The following is an 18,269-nucleotide window of genomic DNA, read 5'->3' on the forward strand; positions in this document are numbered from 1 at the left end:
AAAGAAATAATCAACGAAAACTGTCTTCTCTGAAATTTAATTGACAATCCGAAGTTAGACGGTATTAAAGCCATCTGAGGAATGAACACAATGTCACCGATATTTTTGCCGGAAAGAAGCTTACAATGCAGAACGTGAATGCCGATTATAATAATTTGAAGTCTGGTCCCGTTGCACAATCCTCTTCTTGATTGATGATTCTTATTAACATAACTGGTGCACCGACCTTGGACTTCAATACATGATAACGAACCCCCGAACAACTTATTGTGTTGAGAAATTCAGTCGAATAGATTTTTGCATTATCCTCCGATCCGTTGTTCGCTCGTCCCTACACATACTATCTGAGCTCAGGTACACCTTCTCCTCACCTGGAAGGAGAGACATCAAGTGATCGTTCACAGACTCGACGCGTTCATTAGTTGGTGCAAGAATTGCCCTCCCTTGAAAATAATCTGGATCATACATGTTACTCAACAAATCAGGATATAAGAAGTTCAGTAGGTCTGTGAATAGATCTTCTGAATCACCAATCAACATGTCCTCGGGAATCTCTAGCGAAGTTTCACCATCATATTGTTCCATAACATTCCCATTACCAACCTTCAGTATCCAGTCCCCAAATTCTATTAGCTCGTCCACATTAGAAGGAGAAGAACATGACTGCAATCTCATGTTCTTACTCAACTTCATGACACGACAGAAATGCCATAACAGAGAGGAGTTTACCGTAGCATGTACTATGTCCTGCCTTGATGTTTTCAGTACGATTGGTAAAATCTGCCTAAAATCTCCTCCAAGAACAACCACCTTACGTCCAAACGGTTTGTCTACCAGTAATATTGACTTCATTGTCTTGTCAAGCGCTTCAAAACAGTTCATATGCATCATAAGAGCCTCGTTCCACATAATAAGCTTAGCCCTAATCATCAACTCCACCTGTGAACTTTGTTGCGTTATGCTGTAGGTGGAAGTCTCGTGTACAGTTATGGGAAGTCGAAATCTAAAATGAGTTGTTCTTCCACCGATGAGCAATAACGATGATATACCACTCGATGCAACATTAATTACAATCTCTCCCTTGGAACGGCCTGTAGCCGAAAGAGTTTTCCAGAGAAATGTTTTCCCATTCCACCATGACCATATAGAAAGAGCATTCCACCACTGTCATTAGATACAACATCCTACATCATAAACCTTTGTTTGCTCGTCTGTAATTGAGGCAAGACATCGTTGAAGTTCTTTACCCATTTCAAGCCGTCGTAATCCAGTTCATCTAAGACCAATATGTTTATTGTGTCCTCCACAGCGAATTCAATTGGAAATTGCATGGGCACGTAATTACGTAGACTTTTACCATTACTTTGCAATATTTTCTCTACTTTAGTGAGAATATAGTTCATCAAACTTTCATCCGATATAGATAAATCTGCACAAAAATTTGATACATTATAATATTATACACATTTAGTTCAAAACTTAAAGAGCCTATTAAAAAAGTGAGTAATATTTAAAATCTAATTATATTCTATACAAATTGCCATACCTGGATTATTATGAAGCCATTGTTCTCAGTAACCAATACCCTCCGCCAAACCCGAACAACAACTTTGCCAAACATGTTCGGGCCGACTTAAGCTATTGGAAAGCAGCATAACCGCAAATAACCTCCTTATATAATCCCCAGATGCCCAAGCATTCACTTCTCTTATCGCATCCATGTATTCTTTGTCGTCGTCTAACAAATCTAACACATAACACGCATCCCTGAACGTAGGGTAAACGTAGTCAGCAACTTTTCTGATGTCCTCGTAACACCTGCACCCTTCGGAATGTTAAGTAGCAACCTAAGGTAATAGTCTTCCCTCTTTGCAGGGGGAACATTTGTAATCCTACCAATAGAAAATCCATTTTTTCTTGGCGCCCAAGTGCAAGAATCCTTCTATACACAAACTGCTGTGGAAAATCTCCGTACCTCAAGTCCCTGGCATGTGGATAACTTTTGTTTACCTCAAAGCACGCTAAGAACATCGTTTGCTTGGCAGATTGCCTATCCAGAACACTTTGTAACGACTTGTTTTCATTAAAGACAAGCGACTGATGATCTGGTAGATAAAAACTTAGCTTAATTATAGATGGGTCTCTGTAATGAATATCTAAATTAAACAACCTCCACATTGTCTCACATGCCGAAAGATATCTGCAGTCGTAGTACATCTTTATCTCGTCACAAATCTCAGCACAACCATCTATTGCGTCTTTCGTAAAATGCCGCTGTAACTCGATTATGACCCTTGTTGACGTATTTGAACATGTATTTGATTGACATGTTTTGGTTGCATAGCTCTATATTAATGTGAGATCTGTATTTACTCAATAATACCCAATTATACGGAACTACAAAACCATTGTCAAGAGTAGTCTTCTTCTTCATTACCGTTATGCCATCTTCCCTTCTCCTGTACACAGTATAACCATATGTATCTGACTCAGCTCGCTCCACAAATGGCTTTTGAAATCGCTTCGTGCAAACTCGATCCTTCATACAGGGAGATTTCAAATTCGCCTGACCGCACGGTCCATGTATCACATACTTCTCCACCAACTGGTTCATCTATTTGTCAGTTTCTTCGTCAGGAATTTCAACACATATAATCTTGTCAATTTTTTCTGGGGTCTTGGGCTTGTCATCATTATGCAACCACAACAAAATATGTGCATGCGGTAGACATCGTTTCTGAAATTAAATAGTCCACACATCTGGAGAGGAACTGTAAACAAATGATATGAAACAATATGCATGAATTTAGTTAATGAATAAATAAATATTAAAACTTACATATGATGCATATCTCTAATTCCTATGAATGTAGTAAATGTATAATTATAAATTGGGATCTAATTAAATACTTACATGCTCTAAATACGTCCGAATACACGTCATTTCTTAATTTATGTCATCATACTATCGAGCTTCATCTTGAACACACGACATAGAATGTTTGGCCGATACCCCGACCTGAGATTTGTATCTTTCAACACCCTTTGTGTTTCAGGCCATTGAGGATTGCATGTGATGGTGATGAAGAGAGTTGGAAATCCTATACTGAGAAAATAAACAATAGTTAGTTAAATATAGTTATAATCAGATTTGATAAATGGTTTATATTTGTATTTTATTGAAAGTGTACGAATAAATAATGTAGCAAACACATTGTTATTACCTCATTTGTGTCACTCATTTCGTCCAATTTTTTTTCTAACAGTCTTACATATGAAATCATCTTCCATCGAGTAAGAAGACTGCGACGACATCTGACTTATCACTTGACAACTATTTGGTTTACTTCGAATGAAACTAAAATAAAAACTACATGCTAATAAATCGTAATGAACGAAATAAATGTAAAAATAAAGTAATTAATTTATTTAAAGATAAAATTATAACCTCGATTTGAATTCGATAATTGCAGGAATATCCTCATTTATAAGCACATGCGATGAATACCAATGGTTGGATACCTGGACTTCATCTAAGAAAACATAAGAATAGTCATGAAATGTAATAAATGTCCTCCACATTCATTAAACCAAATACATAAGAGAAATATTGAACAAATTAATATTATTCTTAATCTTTGTAGTTGCAAATTGTATTACAACAATATACAGCCCTACAGTAATATCCTGAATTCGTTGAAGTATGTAGTCAGTAAAGTTCTCCCCTAGCAAACAATCACTTGCATGTCAAAGAAAATGATGATTGATATGAAAAACACATGTAAAATCTAAAAAATATATTTCATTGAGTTTAAAATTACTTAATATCTTCAAGTTCATATGGAATGTTCTGTTTGGTTCCACCGGCTAGGTGAGCCAATGAACCTATCGACAAAATCGAACCAATAACATATGTAATCAATATGAAAACATTGTAAGAAAACACTTTATAAATAAATGCTAAATAGAAAGGAAAAAAGAAATCATATAAGGTTGCGGCTTTATGCAATACTCATTCCACTTGTGCAAGACCAAATTAAAGAAAGATTCCAAAAGATTCTATTTTATTAAGATGGAATGACAAATATGTCCATAAATTAAATTGGTTTTTTTTTCTCATGCAAGACCAAATACAAATAATGAGGAAAAAAAAAACAAAAAAAGAAACCATAGAAGCGTGAATTAAAAAAACAAACAGCCCCCTCCCCCTCCTGAAACCCTACCTACGCCCACCTTCTCCGCCGCTCAAGCTCCGCCGCCCAAGCTCCACCGCCGATCGCCGCCGCCGCCTGCCCCGCCACGCACATGACCTAAATCTGCCCAAAAAGGGAGGAAAAACAAATTAAATTTGAAACAGGTAAAAATCGACACCAAGATGTCGAAAAACTATGCTACAAATCGACACTTAAGCGTCGAATTTTATAGGTAAAAATCGACATTGACATGTCGAATTTATAGACAAATTCAAATGTCGAATTTATACCTCAAAATCGACATCTAAATGTCTATTTTTACCTGTAAAATTCGACCTTTACATGTCGAATTCGTTTGCGCGGGAATGTTTTTGGAAAATCGATATTCTAGCTAAAAAAACCCATAAATGCATACCTTCTTGGGTTCTTCCATCGTAGAATCTTCTATTTTGATGTCTTCTGCCTCCATACTTGCCATCTTTGTAAGATTTGTTGAGTTTTGATGACTTTGAATGTCTAGGTTTTGTGGGTATATGGAGGAGGAAGGAGAAAGGTCTTGTGGGTTTTGGAAGATGGAGAAGATGAGAGTTGGTCTTGTGATTTTGTGGTCTTGCGATAGGATTTTTTATGTTTTTGAATTTTTGGTCTTGCACATTTGGAATTTTCTATTTTTTTTAATAAATAAGGGTATTATAGTATTTATACATTAAAATTTTTAATTTGGTCTTATACAAGTGGAATTAGTCTTGCATATAGCAGCAACATCATATAAATAACTAATACCTATCGTATACTCATATATATATATATATATATATATATATATATATATATATATATATATAGGGCGAATGGCAAAAAGGCTTATCACAAGGGACTTGAATGCACATTGGTCTACAAAAGAAAAAAAAAACAGTCTTGCAAATAAATATCTTTAGTCTAAAATAACCTCCATAATATAATTCTTATCAATTCCATCCATTATGCTCTAACTTTCTTAATATTACCTATGAACCCGGATTAAACAAATATATCACATTAACCCCCAACATAATAATTTTTTGATTTTTTTTTTCAGAAAATATTTTTCTTTTAGAATTTTTTTTCCGGCCAGATTTCGGCTTTGACCGCCGGTCTCCGGCGTTGACTTTTTTATGATTTTTTTTTGCGGCCGGCGGTCTCTGGCGTTGACTTTTTTTCGATTTTTTTTTCTTAGAAAAAAATATTTTAATTAATATTACTGCCGTGGCTACTAAATTACCGTCTCAGACAATAATATTACTATTTGGGACAGTAATATTATGAATATTATTTTTCCGAACAGAAATATTATTAATATTACTGTCTGAGATAGTTAAGTTACTGTTGGAGACAGTAATTTAGCAGCAAATATAGTAATATTAATTAAAATAATTTATTTTAAGAAAAAAGAAGAAGTCAATTAACAGTTAAATTACTGTCTCTGATAGTTAAATAACTGCTAAATACAGTAATTTAGCAGCCAAGACAGTAATATTAATTAAAATAATTTATTTTAAGAAAAAAAAGAAGTCAAATAACAGTTAAATTACTGTCTCTGATAGTTAAATAACTTCTAAATACAGTAATTTAGCAGCCAAGACAGTAATATTAATTAAAATATTTTTTTAAGAAAAAAAAGTCAATTAACAGTTAAATTACTGTCTCCGACAGTTAAATAACTGCTGGAGACAGTAATTTAGCAACGAATACAATAATATTAATTAAAATATTAAAAAAAAAGGCAATTAACAGTTAAATTACTGTCTCCGACGGTTAAATACCTACTGGAGACAGTAATTTAGCAGCCAAGACAGTAATATTAATTAAAATATTTTTGGAGAAACATAAATCAATTAACAGTTAAATTACTGTCTCCGACAGTTAAATAACTGTTGGAGACAGTAATTTAGTAGCCAAGACAGTAAAATTAATTAAAATATTTTTGTAAGAAAAAACAAAATTATAAAATTTTACATCATTATTAATTAATATTAAGGAAACAAAGTATATATTGTGCGAAAATACATATAAAATAAATATCCATACGTACATTACGAAAATATATATCCGATATATAAAATATCCATATGTATTTTATATTTGGTTGATAAATTTTACATATATTATAGGGGTAATGGCAAATAGGCCCATGACAAGGGCACTTAATTAAAAGAGGGACATCCAACTATTTTGTCTTTCAAATAAATCCAGCCCATTCAAACTTATTTGCAAATAAGGAAAATCCTTCTATATATACCAAAATTACCCCCAATTCATTGAAACCCAATTTAACTCCAATTTCATGATTTACACCCCAATTTAGCCCAATTTCATCAATTAACCAATTTTAACCCAAATTTCAATTTGGACCCCAATTTTAAGCCTAATTCATATCAATTCCACCCATTATGCTCTAACTTCCTGAATATTACACATTGACCCCGAATTTAAACAAATATATCACATTAACCCCCCACATTTTTTTATTTCAGAAAATATTTTTTTTTTCTGAAATGTTTTTTTTCCGGCCAGATTCCGGCGTTGACCGCCGGAGATCGCCGGTCTCAGGCGTTGCCTTTTTTGTTTTTTTTTTTTTTTTTTTTTATAATTTTGTTTTTTCTTAATTTTTTTTTAATTAATATTACTGTTTTGGCTGCTAAATTACTGTCTTCGGCAGTTATTTAACTGCCGGAGACAGTAATTTAGCTGTTAATTGACTTTTTTTTTTCGTCAAAAATATTTTAATTAATATTACTGTATTCGTTGCTAAATTACTGTCTCCAGCAGTTATTTAACTGTTGGACACAGTGATTTAACTGTTAATTGACTTTTTTATTCTTAAAAAAAATATTTTTAATTAAAATTACTGTATTCGTTTGCTAAATTATTGTCTCCAGCAGTTATTTAGCTGCCGGAGACAGTAATTTAGCTGTTAATTGACTTTTTTTTTCGTCAAAAATATTTGAATTAATATTACGGTATTCGTTGCTAAATTCCAACAGTTATTTAACTGTTGGAGACAGTGATTTAACTGTTAATTGACTTTTTTATTCTTAAAAAAAATATTTTTAATTAATATTACTGTATTCGTTTGCTAAATTACTGTCTCCAACAGTTATTTAACTGTCGGAGACAGTAATTTAACTGTTATTTGACTTTTTTTTTCATTTTTTTTGTTAAAAAAATATTTTAATTAATATTACTGCCTTATATGCTAAATTACTGTATTCAACAGTAATTTAATTGTCTTAGACAATAATATTAATAATATTACTGTTCGGAAAAATAATATTCATAATATTACTGTCCGGAAAAATAATATTCATAATATTACTGTCTCAAATAGTAATATTATTGTCTGAGACAGTAATTTAGTAGCTAAAACAATAATATTAATTAAAATATTTTTTTCTTCAAAGAAAAAAAAATTCCAAAAAAAAAAAAAACAAAAAAAAAGTCAACGCCGGAATCTGGCCGGAAAAAAAGTATTACAGAAAAAAAATTATTTTCTGAAAAAAAAAAGTTTTGGGGGTTAATGTGATATATTTGTTTAAATACGGGGTCAATGTCTAATATTAAGGAAGTTAGAGCATAATGGGTGGAATTGATAAGAATTATATTATTGAGAGTATTTTGGACTAAAGACATGGGGATGGGCTTAATTGAGAGACTGTTTTTTTTGTGGACTAAAATGCATTTAAGTCCCATGTGATGGGCCTTTTTGCCACTCGCCCTATATTATATGGAAACAATATATAATTTTGTACATTATTGTACATGTGAAAATTTGTATATATCCGATTTGCTTATTGTACATTATTACAATAACAATTAAATATAATTATGTACAGGATTTTACACTTTTACATTTAATTGTTGCATAGATTATGCGGTTTTTATTAAAACAATAAAGACAGTAAATACATAGTTTTTAACGTGGTTTTTATTAAAACAATAACGCAGTAAATACATAGTTTTTAACGATAAATATTAACATTATATGGGCTTAGATGCATATAACATTAGTTTCATAACTATCAAAGCAATACATATCTATGTATCAGATATATAACATCTATGTAAAGATTAGTTATTAGGTATTTTTCAAATTTCCTTTTTTGGCCCAATTTTGTGGCTCTTTTGTAATATATTATAATAGTTTTTCCCTTCCATACCTTTATTCGGTTTATCTTATGGGCGCTCGTTTCCGTGTGGATGCGCAGAATTACCTTTAATGGAATACAATGCTATTTACACGTGGCTAGTATATGCATTCGATTTAGAAAATGTTTATAGAGAAAATTGGCTAAAATGTTCAAGAAGAGATACAAAAAAAAGAAAAAAAAATCAAAGTTGCAAGTAGCAAAACATATATTTCATTAGAAATTTTTTATTTTTTGAAATATAAAAAAATACCGACATATTTGAAAATTTATGTATATGTAATGGGATAAAAGCCAATTTTGAAAGTCAAATTCTATTTAATACATATAAAAAGAAAAATAAGAAATTAAAAGGCATTGGCAGGATAGACAGAAATTAATTTGATTAATATATATATAAATATAATAAATTAAAAAAAGGCTGCAGCTATATGCAAGACTAAAATCACTTGTGCAAGACCAAATCAAAATTTTCAATGTATAAATACTATAATACCCTTACTTGTTAAAAAAATAAGAAAATTCCAAATGTGCAAGACCAAAAATTCAAAAATACAAAAAACCCGATCACAAGACCGCAAAACCACAAGACCGACTCTCATCTTCTCCATCTTCCAAAACCCACAAGACCTTTCTCCTTCCTCCTCCATAAACCCACAAAACTTAAACATTCAAAATCATCAAAACTCAACAAATCTTACAAAGATGGCAAGTATGGATTCAGAAGACACCAAAATAGAAGATTCTACAGTGGAAGTACCCAAGAAGGTATGAATTTATGAGTTTTTTAGCTAGAATATGGTTTTTCCAAAAGCATCCCGCACAAACGAATTCGACACGTACAGGTCGAATTTTATGGGTAAAAATCGACATTTAGATGTCGATTTTTAGGCGTAAATTCGACATTTGGCAATTTCGAATTTGTGCTATAAATTCGACATGTCAATGTCGTTTTTACCTATAAAATTCGACGCTTAAGTGTCGATTTCTAGCACAGTTTTTCGACACCTTGGTGTCGATTTTTACCAGTTTCAGATTTAATTTATTTTTCCTCTTTCTTTGTAAGGTTGGCCGGCGGTGTTCGGTGATAGAGCTTGGGCGGCGGAGCTTTGACGGCGGAGAATGTGAGCGTAGGTGGAGAAGGTGGGTTGTTTGTTTTTTTAATTCACGCATCTATTTTTTGTTTTTTTTCGTCATTATTTGTATTTGGTCTTGCATAAGAAAAAAAAAATTAATTTATGGATATATTTGTCATTTCATCTTAATAAAACTAGTATTCACCCGTGCGATGCACGGGGCGGCATATTTTCAACTGGAAATACATGTCTGTAAAACAAATTTACATAGATATCAATTATTACGCTCATTAATTTAAGTACAAAACGTTATTGACCAACAATATTAAAAATATGTTATAAGTATCATGTTCTTCATAGTTACAATATAACAATAATATTAAATATTAGTATATCGACAAAAATAAATCTTAAAGATAATAAGATTTGCACTCAGCATCCTAGGGACATGACTGAAAATAACATCGCATGGGGGAAAACATATAGGAAAGATAGACATGCCAAATAGTAAGATGTTAAAAAATGATAAAAACCAAGACATGTTACATGAAGAACTCATAAATGTAAAAGTATTTTCAACCTTCAAATTCGATGACATACTTCCTTGTAGACGACATTTCTAGTAACATTGATGAGTTCGTCCGAATCCCACTTGATGACTATCTTAATGCCACCTCTGCTCTTAACTCTGGACAGTGCAATATATAGTTGATCATAGCTGAAGACAGGCCGAGGAAGATACAAACCAACATGCGAAAGAGTTTGGCATTGGCTTTTGTTGATCGTCATTGCAAAAGAAACAATCAACAAAAACTGTCTTCTCTGAAATTTAATTGACAATCCGAAGTTAGACGGTATTAAAGCCATCTGAGGAATGAACACAATGTCACCGATATTTTTGCCGGAAAGAAGTTTACAATGCAGAACGTGAATGTCGATTATAATAATTTGAAGTCTGGTCTCGTTGCACAATCCTCTTCTTGATTGATGATTCTTATTAACATAACTGGTGCACCGACCTTGGACTTCAATACATGAGAAGGAACCCCCGAACAACTTATTGTGTTGAGAAATTCAGTCGAATAGATTTTTGCATTATCCTCCGATCCGTTGTTCGCTCGTCCCTACACATACTATCTGAGCTCAGGTACACCTTCTCCTCACCTGGAACGAGAGACATCAAGTGATCGTTCACAGACTCGACGCGTTCATTAGTTGGTGCAAGAATTGCCCTCCCTTGAAAATAATCTGGATCATACATGTTACTCAACAAATCAGGATATAAGAAGTTCAATAGGTCTGTGAATAGATCTTCTGAATCACCAATCAACATGTCCTCGGGAATATCTAGCGAAGTTTCACCATCATATTGTTCCATAACATTCCCATTACCAACCTTCAGTATCCAGTCCCCAAATTCTATTAGCTCGTCCACATTAGAAGGAGAAGAACATGACTGCAATCTCATGTTCTTACTCAACTTCATGACACGACAGAAATGCCACAACAGAGAGGAGTTTACCGTAGCATGTACTATGTCCTGCCTTGATGTTTTCAGTACGATTGGTAAAATCTGCCTAAAATCTCCTCCAAGAACAACCACCTTACGTCCAAACGGTTTGTCTACCTGTAATATTGACTTCATTGTCTTGTCAAGCGCTTCAAAACAGTTCATATGCATCATAAGAGCCTCGTTCCACATAATAAGCTTAGCCCTAATCATCAACTCCACCTGTGGACTTTGTTGCGTTATGCTGTAGGTGGAAGTCTCGTGTACAGTTATGGGAAGTCGAAATCTAAAATGAGTTGTTATTCCACCGATGAGCAATAACGATGATATACCACTCGATGCAACATTAATTACAATCTCTCCCTTGGAACGGCCTGTAGCCGAAAGAGTTTTCCAGAGAAATGTTTTCCCATTCCACCATGACCATATAGAAAGAGCATTCCACCACTGTCATTAGATACAACATCCTACATCATAAACCTTTGTTTGCTCGTCTGTAATTGAGGCAAGACATCGTTGAAGTTCTTTACCCATTTCAAGCCGTCGTAATCCAGTTCATCTAAGACCAATATGTTTATTGTGTCCTCCACAGCGAATTCAATTGGAAATTGCATGGGCACGTAATTACGTAGACTTTTACCATTACTTTGCAATATTTTCTCTACTTTAGTGAGAATATAGTTCATCAAACTTTCATCCGATATAGATAAATTTGCACAAAAATTTGATACATTATAATATTATACACATTTAGTTCAAAACTTAAAGAGCCTATTAAAAAAGTGAGTAATATTTAAAATCTAATTATATTCTATACAAATTGCCATACTTGGATTATTATGAAGCCATTGTTCTCAGTAACCAATACCCTCCGCCAAACCCGAACAACAACTTTGCCAAACATGTTCGGGCCGACTTAAGCTATTGGAAAGCAGCATAACCGCAAATAACCTCCTTATATAATCCCCAGATGCCCAAGCATTCACTTCTCTTATCGCATCCATGTATTCTTTGTCGTCGTCTAACAAATCTAACACATAACACGCATCCCTGAACGTAGGGTAAACGTAGTCAGCAACTTTTCTGATGTCCTCGTAACACCTGCACCCTTCGGAATGTTAAGTAGCAACCTAAGGTAATAGTCTTCCCTCTTTGCAGGGGGAACATTTGTAATCCTACCAATAGAAAATCCATTTTTTCTTGGCGCCCAAGTGCAAGAATCCTTCTATACACAAACTGCTGTGGAAAATCTCCGTACCTCAAGTCCCTGGCATGTGGATAACTTTTGTTTACCTCAAACCACGCTAAGAACATCTTTTGCTTGGCAGATTGCCTATCTAGAACACTTTGTAACGACTTGTTTTCATTAAAGACAAGCGACTGATGATCTGGTAGATAAAAAATTAGCCTAATTATAGATGGGTCTCTGTAATGAATATCTAAATTAAACAACCTCCACATTGTCTCACATGCCGAAAGATATCTGCAGTCGTAGTACATCTTTATCTCGTCACAAATCTCAGCACAACCATCTATATTGCGTCTTTCGTAAAATGCCGTTGTAACTCGATTATGACCCTTGTTGACGAATTTGAACATGTATTTGATTGACATGTTTTGGTTGCATAGCTCTATATTAATGTGAGATCTGTATTTACTCAATAATACCCAATTATACGGAACTACAAAACCATTGTCAAGAGTAGTCTTCTTCTTCATTACCGTTATGCCATCTTCCCTTCTCCTGTACACAGTATAACCATATGTATCTGACCCAGTTCGCTCCACAAATGGCTTTGGAAATCGCTTCGTGCAAACTCGATCCTTCATACAGGGAGATTTCAAATTCGCCTGACCGCACGGTCCATGTATCACATACTTCTCCACCAACTGGTTCATCTATTTGTCGGTTTCTTCGTCAGGAATTTCAACACATATAATCTTGTCAATTTTTTCTGGGGTCTTGGGCTTGTCATCATTATGCAACCACAACAAAATATGTGCATGCGGTAGACATCGTTTCTGAAATTCAATAGTCCACACATCTGGAGAGGAACTGTAAACAAATGATATGAAACAATATGCATGAATTTAGTTAATGAATAAATAAATATTAAAACTTACATATGATGCATATCTCTAATTCCTATGAATGTAGTAAATGTATAATTATAAATTGGGATCTAATTAAATACTTACATGCTCTAATACGTCCGAATACACGTCATTTCTTAATTTATGTCATCATACTATCGAGCTTCATCTTGAACACACGACATAGAATGTTTGGCCGATACCCCGACCTGAGATTTGTATCTTTCAACACCCTTTGTGTTTCAGGCCATTGAGGATTGCATGTGATGGTGATGAAGAGAGTTGGAAATCCTATACTGAGAAAATAAACAATAGTTAGTTAAATATAGTTATAATCAGATTTGATAAATGGTTTATATTTGTATTTTATTGAAAGTGTACGAATAAATAATGTAGCAAACACATTGTTATTACCTCATTTGTGTCACTCATTTCGTCCAATTTTATTCTAACAGTCTTACGTATGAAATCATCTTCCATCGAGTAAGAAGACTGCGACGACATCTGACTTATCACTTGACAACTATTTGGTTTACTTCGAATGAAACTAAAATAAAAACTACATGCTAATAAATCGTAATGAACGAAATAAATGTAAAAATAAAGTAATTAATTTATTTAAAGATAAAATTATAACCTCGATTTGAATTCGATAATTGCAGGAATATCCTCATTTATAAGCACATGCGATGAATACCAATGGTTGGATACCTGGACTTCACCTAAGAAAACATAAGAATAGTCATGAAATGTAATAAATGTCCTCCACATTCATTAAACCAAATACATAAGAGAAATATTGAACAAATTAATACTATTCTTAATCTTTGTAGTTGCAAATTGTATTACAACAATATACAGCCCTACACTAATATCCTGAATTCGTTGAAGTATGTAGTCAGTAAAGTTCTCCCCTAGCAAACAATCACTTGCATGTGAAAGAAAATGATGATTGATATGAAAAACACATGTAAAATCTAAAAAATATATTTCATTGAGTTTTAAATTACGTAATATCTTCAAGTTCAAATGGAATGTTCTGTTTGGTTCCACCGGCTAGGTGAGCCAATGAACCTATCGACAAAATCGAACCAATAACATATGTAATCAATATGAAAACATTGTAAGAAAACACTTTATAAATAAATGCTAAATAGAAAGGAAAAAAGAAATCATATAAGGTTGCGGCTTTATGCAATACTCATTCCACTTGTGCAAGACCAAATTAAAGAAAGATTCCAAAAGATTCTATTTTATTAAGATGGAATGACAAATATGTCCATAAATTAAATTGGTTTTTTTTTCTCATGCAAGACCAAATACAAATAATGAGGAAAAAAAAACAAAAAAAGAAACCATAGAAGCGTGAATTAAAAAAACAAACAGCCCCCTCCCCCTCCTGAAACCCTACCTACGCCCAACTTCTCCGCCGCTCAAGCTCCGCCGCCCAAGCTCCACCGCCGATCGCCGCCGCCGCATGCCCCGCCACGCACATGACCTAAATCTGCCCAAAAAGGGAGGAAAAACAAATTAAATTTGAAACAGGTAAAAATCGACACCAAGGTGTCGAAAAACTATGCTACAAATCGACACTTAAGCGTCGAATTTTATAGGTAAAAATCGACATTGACATGTCGAATTTATAGCACAAATTCAAATGTCGAATTTATACCTCAAAATCGACATCTAAATGTCGATTTTTACCTGTAAAATTCGACCTGTACATGTCGAATTCGTTTGCGCGGGAATGTTTTTGGAAAATCGATATTCTAGCTAAAAAAACCCATAAATGCATACCTTCTTGGGTTCTTCCATCGTAGAATCTTCTATTTTGATGTCTTCTGCCTCCATACTTGCCATCTTTGTAAGATTTGTTGAGTTTTGATGATTTTGAATGTCTAGGTTTTGTGGGTATATGGAGGAGGAAGGAGAAAGGTCTTGTGGGTTTTGGAAGATGGAGAAGATGAGAGTTGGTCTTGTGATTTTGTGGTCTTGCGATAGGATTTTTTATGTTTTTGAATTTTTGGTCTTGCACATTTGGAATTTTCTATTTTTTTAATAAATAAGGGTATTATAGTATTTATACATTAATTTTTTTAATTTGGTCTTATACAAGTGGAATTAGTCTTGCATATAGCCGTAACATCATATAAATAACTAATACCTATCGTATACTCATATATATATATATATAGGGCGAATGACAAAAAGGCTTATCACAAGGGACTTGAATGCACATTAATTGGTCTACAAAAGAAAAAAAAAACAGTCTTGCAAATAAATATCTTTAGTCTAAAATAACCTCCATAATATAATTCTTATCAATTCCATCCATTATGCTCTAACTTTCTTAATATTACCTATGAACCCGGATTAAACAAATATATCACATTAACCCCCAACATAATAATTTTTTGATTTTTTTTTTCAGAAAATATTTTTCTTTTAGAATTTTTTTTTCCGGCCAGATTTCGGCTTTGACCGCCGGTCTCCGGCGTTGACTTTTTTCTGATTTTTTTTTCCGGCCGGCGGTCTCTGGCGTTGACTTTTTTTTCGATTTTTTTTTTCTTAGAAAAAAATATTTTAATTAATATTACTGCCATGGCTACTAAATTACCGTCTCAGACAATAATATTACTATTTGGGACAGTTATATTATGAATATTATTTTTCCGAACAGAAATATTATTAATATTACTGTCTGAGATAGTTAAGTTACTGTTGGAGACAGTAATTCAGCAGCAAATATAGTAATATTAATTAAAATAATTTATTTTAAGAAAAAAAGAAGTCAATTAACAGTTAAATTACTGTCTCTGATAGTTAAATAACTGCTAAATACAGTAATTTAGCAGCCAAGACAGTAATATTAATTAAAATAATTTATTTTAAGAAAAAAAAAAGAACTCAAATAACAGTTAAATCACTGTCTCTGATAGTTAAATAACTGCTAAATACAGTAATTTAGCAGCCAAGACAGTAATATTAATTAAAATAGTCAATTAACAGTTAAATTACTGTCTCCGACAGTTAAATAACTGCTGGAGACAATAATTTAGCAACGAATACAATAATATTAATTAAAATATTTAAAAAAAAAAGCAATTAACAGTTAAATTACTGTCTCCGACGGTTAAATACCTACTTGAGACAGTAATTTAGCAGCCAAGACAATAATATTAATTAAAATATTTTTGAAGAAAAAAAAAATCAATTAACAGTTAAATTACTGTCTCCGACAGTTAAATAACTGTTGAAGACAGTAATTTAGTAGCCAAGACAGTAATATTAATTAAAATATTTTTGTAAGAAAAAACAAAATTATAAAATTTTACATCATTATTAATTAATATTAAGGAAACAAAGTATATATTGTGCGAAAATACATATAAAATAAATATCCATACGTACATTACGAAAATATATATCCGATATATAAAATATCCATATGTATTTTATATATGGTTGATAAATTTTACATATATTATAGGGGTAATGGCAAATAGGCCCATGACAAGGGCACTTAATTAAAAGAGGGACATCCAACTATTTTGTCTTTCAAATAAATCCAGCCCATTCAAACTTATTTGCAAATAAGGAAAATCCTTCTATATATACCAAAATTACCCCCAATTCATCGAAACCCAATTTAACTCCAATTTCATGATTTTTACCCCAATTTAGCCCAATTTCATCAATTAACCAATTTTAACCCAAATTTCAATTTTGACCCCAATTTTAAGCCTAATTCATATCAATTCCACCCATTATGCTCTAACTTCCTGAATATTACACATTGACCCCGGATTTAAACAAATATATCACATTAACCCCCCAAAATTTTTTTTTTCAGAAAATATTTTTTTTTTCTGAAATGTTTTTTTTCCGGCCAGATTCCGGCGTTGACCGCCGGAGATCGCCGGTCTCCGGCGTTGACTTTTTTTTTTTTTTTTTGTTATAATTTTGTTTTTTCTTAATTTTTTTTTAATTAATATTACTGTTTTGGCTACTAAATTACTGTCTCCGGTAGTTATTTAACTGCCGGAGACAGTAATTTAGCTGTTAATAGACTTTTTTTTTCGTCAAAAATATTGTAATTAATATTACTGTATTCGTTGCTAAATTACTGTCTCCAGCAGTTATTTAACTGTTGGAGACAGTGATTTAACTGTTAATTGACTTTTTTATTCTTAAAAAAAATATTTTTAATTAATATTACTGTATTTGTTTGCTAAATTACTGTCTCAAGCAGTTATTTAGTTGTCGGAGACAGTAATTTAGCTGTTAATTGACTTTTTTTTTCATAAAAAATATTTGAATTAATATTACGGTATTCGTTGCTAAATTACTGTCTCCAACAGTTATTTAACGCCGGAGACCAGCCGGAAAAATTTTCAGGAAAAAAAAAGTTTTCAAAAAAAAAAAAAAAAAAAAGAAAAAGTCAACGCTGGAGACCGCCGGTCTCCGGCGGTCAACGCCGGAATCTAAGTATTCCAGAAAAAAAATTATTTTCTGAAAAAAAATAGTTTTGGGGGTTAATGTGATATATTTGTTTAAATACGGGGTCAATGTGTAATATTAAGGAAGTTAGAGCATAATGGGTGGAATTGATAAAAATTATATTATTGAGGGTATTTTGGACTAAAGACATGGGGATGGGCTTAATTGAGAGACTGTTTTTTTTGTGGACTAAAATGCATTTATTTCCCATGTGATGGGCCTTTTTGCCACTCGCCCTATATTATATGGAAACAATATATAATTTTGTACATTATTGTACATGTGAAAATTTGTATATATCCGATATGCTTATTGTACATTATTACAATAACAATTAAATATAATTATGTACAGGATTTTACACTTTTACATTTAATTGTTGCATAGATTATGCGGTTTTATTAAAACAATAAAGACAGTAAATACATAGTTTTTAACGTGGTTTTTATTAAAACAATAACGACAGTAAATACATAGTTGTTAACGATAAATATTAACATTATATGGGCTTAGATGCATATAACACTAGTTTCATAACTATCAAAGCAATACATATGTTGTATCAGATATATAACATCTATGTAAAGATTAGTTATTAGGTATTTTTCAAATTTCCTTTTTTGGCCGAATTTTGTGGCTCTTTTGTAATATATTATAATAGTTTTTCCCTTCCATACCTTTATTCGGTTTATCTTATGGGCGCTCGTTTCCG

General features: G+C 32.5%; 2 protein-coding genes across 2 annotated transcripts; both read right to left on the bottom strand.

Moving 5' to 3' along the window:
• Window positions 1-264: 264 nt before the first annotated feature.
• On the bottom strand, window positions 265-2,614 carry LOC148771767 (uncharacterized). Its single transcript, XM_088815221.1, has 5 exons — window positions 2,384-2,614; window positions 1,976-2,274; window positions 1,586-1,818; window positions 1,248-1,429; window positions 265-1,164 (listed from the first exon to the last, which is right to left on the bottom strand). The coding sequence occupies exons 1-5, from the start codon at window positions 2,612-2,614 to the stop codon at window positions 265-267; spliced, it is 1,845 nt and encodes a 614-aa protein (XP_088671347.1).
• A 7,896-nt stretch (window positions 2,615-10,510) lies between these two features.
• LOC148771768 (uncharacterized) lies at window positions 10,511-12,862 on the bottom strand. The gene is made up of 4 exons (XM_088815222.1): window positions 12,222-12,862; window positions 11,915-12,064; window positions 11,494-11,653; window positions 10,511-11,410 (listed from the first exon to the last, which is right to left on the bottom strand). Exons 1-4 carry the CDS (start codon window positions 12,860-12,862, stop codon window positions 10,511-10,513), a joined length of 1,851 nt encoding a protein of 616 aa, XP_088671348.1.
• Window positions 12,863-18,269: the final 5,407 nt, after the last annotated feature.

This window comes from Erythranthe guttata, chromosome 3, assembly GCF_056151865.1.
Source record: "Erythranthe guttata isolate IM_541 chromosome 3, IM_541, whole genome shotgun sequence".
Classification (NCBI taxonomy): Eukaryota; Viridiplantae; Streptophyta; class Magnoliopsida; order Lamiales; family Phrymaceae; genus Erythranthe; species Erythranthe guttata.